The 7,541-nt window shown below is 38.6% G+C and overlaps 1 protein-coding gene across 1 annotated transcript; it reads left to right on the top strand.

Annotated features, from left to right (window-relative positions):
- The first annotated feature begins 4,421 nt into the window (after positions 1 to 4,421).
- Positions 4,422 to 5,998, top strand: LOC104237385 (allene oxide synthase 3). The gene has a single exon (XM_009791529.2). The coding sequence runs from the start codon at positions 4,526 to 4,528 to the stop codon at positions 5,954 to 5,956; it is 1,431 nt and encodes a 476-aa protein (XP_009789831.1). The 5' UTR covers positions 4,422 to 4,525; the 3' UTR covers positions 5,957 to 5,998.
- The last annotated feature ends 1,543 nt before the right edge of the window (positions 5,999 to 7,541 follow it).

Raw genomic sequence — 7,541 nt, 5'->3', positions numbered from 1 at the left:
CTAGTCGCTTCGAGCATTTACACTCCGCTTGGTGGTTTGAGGGCATGAGTAGTTCCGTATGATGTATTATGACTTATGTGAATCGTCGTTTTTGGTTTTTACGTTATTCGGAATTGATTTGGAAGAATGATTCTCAACTACGAAGCTTTAAATTGGAAGAGTTGCCAATTTAACTTTTTAGTATTTGACCTCGGATTAGAGTTTTTATGGTTCCATTAGCTCCGTTGGGTGATTTTTGACTTAGGAGCACGCCGAAATTGTGGTTTGGAGGCCCATAGTTGAATTTGGCTTGAAATGATGAAAAGTTGGATTTTGTTAAAGTTTGACATGAAGTGGACATTGTGATATCGGATTCAGATTGTGGTTCCGGGAATTGGAATAGCTTCGTTATGTCATTTCGAACTTGTATGAAAAATTTCGGTTCATTCTGGGTTGATTTTCTATGTCTCGGCACGAGTTATGGAAGTAGAAAAGTTCAAAGTACATTAAGCTCGATTTGAGGTACGATTTGTCGTTTCGATGTTATTATGCGTAACTTGAGTCCTTGATAGGTTCGAGTTATGTAATGGGACTTGTTGGTATGTTTGGACGGGGTCTCGAGGGGCTCAGGTGAGTTTCGGACGGGTTTCGGACTATTTTGGACCATGTTGTTATTGCTAGTTTCTGATGTTACCTGATGCTTCTGGTGTACTTCACGATCGCGAAGCTCCAGCCACGATCGCGAAGTGTAATTTGGTCTGTTGCGAATTTGTTCTTCGCGGACGCAATATAAGGAAGCGTTCGCGAAAGGTAAGCTGTTTGGGTTCCGCGTTCACGATGGGGTGTTGCGTTCGCATAGAGCTTAAGTTGAGGAGCAGGAGGAAATGTCTTCGCGTTCCTAGGCTCTGATACCAACTTATCACGACCCAAAATCTAACCATGGTCGTGACGACGCCTATCGTGTTACAAGGCAAGCCTATTCCCAAAATATTACTACTAATTTGATTATAAGAATTTAATAAAACATTTTCAATAATTTAATTCCTAATAAACTAAACCAACTCTAAATATAAATAATATAAAATACGGAAACGAGTCCCAAATATCAGGGTGTCACTTAGTCATGAGCGTCTAAAACTATGAACTAAGATATATAAACTTTTTAACTGTCCAAAATAAGAAATGACAAAAGGAGTAACAAGGTCCTGCGGACGCTGGCAGCTACCTTGCAATCTCAACAAATAGCCAACCTGAAATCACTATTGATGCGCTTTAACTAACCTGGATTTGCACATAAAGTACATGGTGTAGTATGAGTACAACCGACTCAGTACTAACAAAAATAACTAAGAAACCGAGCAATAGTGACGAGCTAAGCAAAACAATCCAATTATTTATTTTTCACAATTTTAAAAATAATAGGAATAAACAGGTAAAATCCATAACTCAGTAAATGCCACAAAGAAATTTAACAGATAAATGCAACAACAACAAAAGTAAATGCAACCTTACAACAATGGCACTCCATCACTCAGCACTCGCACTCAACACTCAACACTCAACATTCAATACCCTCAACACTCTACGCTTACTGGGGTGTGTACATACTCCGGAGGGGCTCCCAAAGTCCAAGCGCTAAGCACGAACAACTTACGTGCTACCATATCAATATCTGGATCTGCACGGTCAACTCACGTGTTATGCGGACAACTCACGCGCTATGGTATCAATACCTGGACCTGCACGGTCAACTCACGTGCTATGCGGATAACTCACGCGTTATGGTATTAATATCCTCACAACCAGGCCCTCGGCCTTACTCAATCATGTACCTCACTAGCCTCACCATCATCAACAAATAAGGGAACACAACCCACATCAAGTATCACATCATATTAGCAAATAATTGAGACTGAGGTAAACATGTACAATAATTTCTATGACTAAGTACAAATAATATGAGCATGAATAAAGCCTAATCATGATCTCTAACATGAAGGCAAACAAGTTCAACAACAAGTAAACACATAACCACAGATATAGCTATTAGGCCTCGCAGCCTTACGGGACGGACCAAGTCTCAATCCCTTGAGGTATACACCCACACGCCCATCACCTAGCGTGGGTATCACCTCCAAACAATCACATGATATCAAATTCTCTGGGTATAAACCCTCAAAGCCAGAGCTAAAACTGTTACTTACCTCAACAGCATAAAATCCTACTCCGGGATGCCCTCGTCTCTGGACTCGGTCTCCAAAAGCTCTGAATCTATCCATAGTCAGAATACTACTATCAACATAGTCTAAAGAATCGAATTCCACAATAAAAACCACATAAATATGCCAGAAATCCGAAATCGGCCAAAACCCGGGCCCTAGGTCCACGTCTCAAAATCAGTCAAAAATGGCATAATAATAAATCTCGTCCTCTCCCGAGTCTAACCATATAAAATTTATCAAAATCGGACTCTGTTGGTCCCTCAAATCCCTACCTAAAACTCTTCAAAACTCAAGCCCTAACTCCCTCAATTTCACTTTGAAATCATCAATCAAATCCCAAAAATGAAGATGGATTCATGAAATATAACCAAAACCGAGTAGAGAACACTTACCCCAATCCCTATGGTGAAAATCGCCTCCAAAATCGCCCAAATCCAAGCTCCCCAACTCAAAATATGACCGAATGAACAAACCCTTATTTTATATATATGTCTACCAGTTATTCTGCCTCGTTTCTCGTGCCAAATGATACCTAAACTCAGTTTTTATGCCTCCAATGGATTTCTTGTAAAATTCTAGTTAAGATAGGCTTTTTAATCACTCGATTTGACTTTATAATGAATGAGATAAGTTGGTTTCAATATTTGCAAATAGTGCAGATTTCTAAATATGCCGTCAGTGGCAATTTCGTAATTAATATGAAAAATCAGGCAACCTAATTCTTAGTAAAATGATCATAAAATCCTCATACGATGTCCAAATTTGACCATTCAATTTGCTACGGGTCCGTAATTACGATACAGATCTAATACTTCAATCAAAAAAGAAATCGGAGCTCGTTTGTTTAATATGATATCATTTATGCTTGAAGAAAACGCGTCGAAACATAAGAAAAACGAGTGCAACACAACCCAAAACTATCCGAAACTCACTCGAGGCCCTCGGGACCTCAACCAATAATTCCAACAAGTCATATATCGCTACTCGAACTTAGTCGAACCTCCAGAACACCCAAAACAGCACTAAAACACCAAATCAACATCGAATTCAAGCCTAAAAACTTCTAAACTTCCAAAATTCGCCAACGACGCCGAAACCTATCAAATCACGTCTGAATGACCTCAAATTTTGCACACATGTCACAAATGACACTATGAACCTACTCCAACTTTCGAAATTCCATTCCGACCTCGATATCTAATCTTCCACGGTCGACCAAAATTTGCAAAATTTCCAACTTTCGCCAATTCAAGCCTAATTCTACCACTGACCTCCAAATTACATTCTGGACATACTTCTAAGTCTAAAATCAACCAACGAAGCTAATCGAATCATAAAAATTCAAATCCGAATTCATCTACTCATAAGTCAACTTTCGGTTGACTTTTCTAACTTAGTTTTCTAACTAAGTGTTTATTTCACTCCAAAACTACTCCGAACCCAAATCTACCAATTCGATACAACTCAACGCAGCTGAACAACACATAAATAAGCATAGATGGAGAAAATGAGGCTTAAACTCTCAGAACAAACGACCGGATCGTTATAATTGTACCATCAAAATTCAAAAGATAAGCTTCTTTTCCCAAAAGTTTCAAAATACTAGTACCGATCATTCTACACGAAAAATTCCAACCAAGTTGTAATTTTAGAATTGTGGCTTCTGATTTGCAATCAAGAAATGCAAAATTAAAGAAAGAATGACCCAAAGCTTCAAAACATACCAAAATGGTAGAAGAAGAACGGACGGTGACGGCAACCTTACAATTGTAAATGTTATGTATAAACCTTAGTTTGTCTTGTGTGGTTAATTTAACTAAACTTGGTATAAACACCAAAAAGTTACACGTCGAACTTTATCTCAAGATTTTGCATATCTAAAGGCGATGGTGCCCGTTCCGCCTCCATAAATATGTATTAACAATACGAAGTTACGTTGTATGAAGAGATTATTTCCTGCCATTCTATCAACCAAACGTCGGAGTGTACTATATCATTTTTATAAGTATATATACACCAAACGACAAAAATGAGATTATTATGGGTTTGTCCAGAAAAGAGTGAACTGTTTTAGGCAATCAAAAGTCTTAAACTCTTTGGCCCACAATTAGGTTTAAAACAACCATAAACAGTAGCACATAATAATATTATGTAATTTCTCTGCTTATCTCTTCCACGTGAAACATAAGGATTGAAATTCATTATTCGAGTGACTACTTCCCGCCACAATATCCTCTCTATATATACCTCCCATGAACGCATGATCCAACATCAAATATCAATAGCAAAGCCAAAGCCCAAACATCATAAACAAAAACTAATTAATGGCTTCTTCTGATATTTCAAAGCTTCCTTTAAAAGAAATCCCAGGTGATTATGGTCTCCCCTTTTTCGGGGCAATAAAGGATCGCTATGACTTCCATTACAACCAAGGTGCTGATGCTTTTTTCAGGACTCGCATGAAAAATTACCAATCCACTGTCTTTAGAACTAACGTTCCTCCTGGCCCTTTCAATGCCCCTAACTCCAAAGTCATCGTCCTTGTCGATGCTGTTAGTTACCCCATCCTTTTTGATAACTCAAAAGTTGATAAGGAAAACTATTTTGAAGGCACTTTCATGTCTTCCACTGCTTTCAATGGTGGTTATAAGGTGTGTGGTTTTCTTGGAACTACTGATCCCAAACACTCCACACTTAAAGGCCTTTTCTTATCCACACTTGCTAAGCTGCATGACAAATTCATCCCCATCTTTATTAGCTCAATCTCTGAGCTATTTACCAGCCTTGAAAAAGAATTGTCCGAGAAAGGATCATCATACTTCAACCCCATCAGTGATAACCTTTCCTTTGAATTCCTCTTCCGTTTGTTCTGTGAGGGAAGAAGTCCAACTGATACAAGTCTTGGCACTGGCGGACCAAAAGCTGTTGACAAATGGGTCTTCTTTCAGTTGGCTCCATTGATATCTCTAGGCATCAAGTTTGTACCAAACTTCCTTGAAGATTTGGTTTTGCACACTTTTCCCTTACCATATTTCCCTGTGAAATCTGACCACCAGAAACTATATAATGCTTTTTATAACAACATGGGGTCTATTTTAGATGAAGCTGAGAAGCTTGGAGTGAAAAGGGATGAAGCTTGCCATAACTTTGTTTTCCTAGCAGGGTTCAATTCATATGGTGGCATGAAAGTGTTCTTCCCAGCTTTGATCAAGTGGGTTGGAACTGCAGGACTAAGTTTACACAGTAGGCTCGCGAATGAAATCAGGACTACCGTTAAAACAGAAGGAGGGGTCACTTTTGCAGCACTGGAGAAGATGACACTGGTTAAGTCAGTGGTGTATGAGACCTTGCGAATGGATCCTCCAGTTCCATTTCAAACTGTAAAGGCCAGAAAAGATATAGTCATCACTAGCCATGATGCATCATTCTTGGTAAAAAAAGATGAATTAATATTTGGGTATCAGCCGCTGGCCACAAGGGACCCCAAAGTTTTTAAGAACCCAGAGGAGTTTAATGCAGATAGATTTGTGGGGGATGGAGAGAAATTGCTCAAGTATGTGTACTGGTCAAATGGTAAGGAGACGGATGATCCAACTGTGAATGATAAACAGTGTCCTGGTAAAGATCTTATAGTGCTCTTGGGCAGGATATTCTTGGTGGAGTTTTTCCTGCGTTATGATACTTTTGAAATTGAATTTGGAAAGCTCCTGCTTGGTTCTAAGGTGACTTTTAAGTCAGTAACCAAGTCAACTTAGAAGCATATACGGAAATAAAAGTAGAAAGAAATATTTGGGAAACTTTCTTTGGATTTATTAATTTTATTCACACATTATTCATGCTTAACTAAATTTTGTGTCCGGCTTTAGCCGGCCAAATTGCCTATTTATTCTCTCTTCTTCAGTTTTTAATTTTCCTGGTTTGGAGACTTAATTAATATGGCTGATTCTGCCTTTGAAACTGGTGGATTCTTTATCTTCCGGCCGTTTCACCGTTTTTTGTTTATCTTTTATGTTTTTTATTTTTAATTTTAAAAAATGAAAACGGTATAATAAAAAAAGCTTCAATAACAGAGGAATTTCACATGAAAAATCTTTTCTTTGCATACTATCCCCTATTCGTAGGGGTAAATTTTAAGTCAACAAATAAATTGGATCTCAAGATCCATTCTTGAATCATACTATAACTCAAACGAAAGCTTTTATATTCTTGAGAACTATAGTTTGGACAACATGTCACGACCCGGATTTCCCATCCTCTGGAGTTGTGATGGCGCCTACTAATGTAAGATAGGCAAGCCGACTGTTTGAACAAATTTTCTTTTTATCAATTTAAATTCCTTAACAATTATAAAGCAATAACATGTAAACAACGGAAATTACAATAAGCGAAAGAAATGCAGTAAACTATCTGAAATATGTATCTAATACAACTGTTTGAGCCTCGACCATCCAGAAATGGTGTCACAGTTTCACATACGGTCTAAGAATACTACATACACTGTCTGAAAGATAAAAGATACACTATTTCTGAAATAAGTAAAGGAAACAGGATAAAGGAAAGATAGGAGGTGACACCAAGGCCCGCGAACGCCTGCAGTACTACCTCGGGTCGCCTGTTGGACTGAAGGCAACAACCTCACTGCGGTCCTAAGTCGACAACACTGGGATCTGCACAAAAGAATGCAGAGTATAGTATCAGCACAACCGACGTCATGTGCTGGTATAGTCTAACCTCGGCGAAGTAGTGACGAGGCTAGGACCAGACTACCAAATAAACCTGTGCAGTTAAATCATATACAACAAAAAGATAAAATCAGATAATTACAGTTAAAGATGGGAGGGGGAAACCATGTTTCAAGGAATAACAGATAACAACAGAATATCGAGAGGAATATAAAAGAAACCAAAATCCAATTACTAACAAGGATAAGGAAAACAAATGCAGAATTCACTTTCATTTCATATCTTGTTGCAGGCGTGCAACCCGATCCCATTTCATGTATCTCGTTGCAGGCGTGCAACCCACTCCTATTTCATATATCTCGTTATAGGCGTGCAACCTGCTCCCATTTCATATATCTCGTTGCAGGCGTGCAACCCGCTCCTAGTTACAAATCAACAACAATCACAAAAGAATCCCGACAAGGGAGCAAGAGCAATATAACAACATCCCGGCAAGGGAACAATAATATTTCAACAACATCCCGGCAAGGGAACAATAATATGACAATAACATCCCGGCAAGGGAACAATAATCATAATAGCATGTGAAGCGCAATAAACCACAACGGAGTCATAACAACCCCAATACAAGACTCATGGGCATGCTTGATACCGACAT

Source organism: Nicotiana sylvestris, chromosome 3, assembly GCF_000393655.2.
Source record: "Nicotiana sylvestris chromosome 3, ASM39365v2, whole genome shotgun sequence".
NCBI classification, from domain to species: domain Eukaryota; kingdom Viridiplantae; phylum Streptophyta; class Magnoliopsida; order Solanales; family Solanaceae; genus Nicotiana; species Nicotiana sylvestris.
The sequence above is the reverse complement of the archived record's forward strand: the minus strand, read 5'-3'. Positions and strand labels throughout refer to the sequence as shown.

Bases quoted from the DNA above. Each gene is read 5' to 3' on its own strand.
- LOC104237385 (XM_009791529.2), top strand. From the start codon at position 4,526: ATGGCTTCTTCTGATATTTCAAAGCTTCCTTTAAAAGAAATCCCAGGT.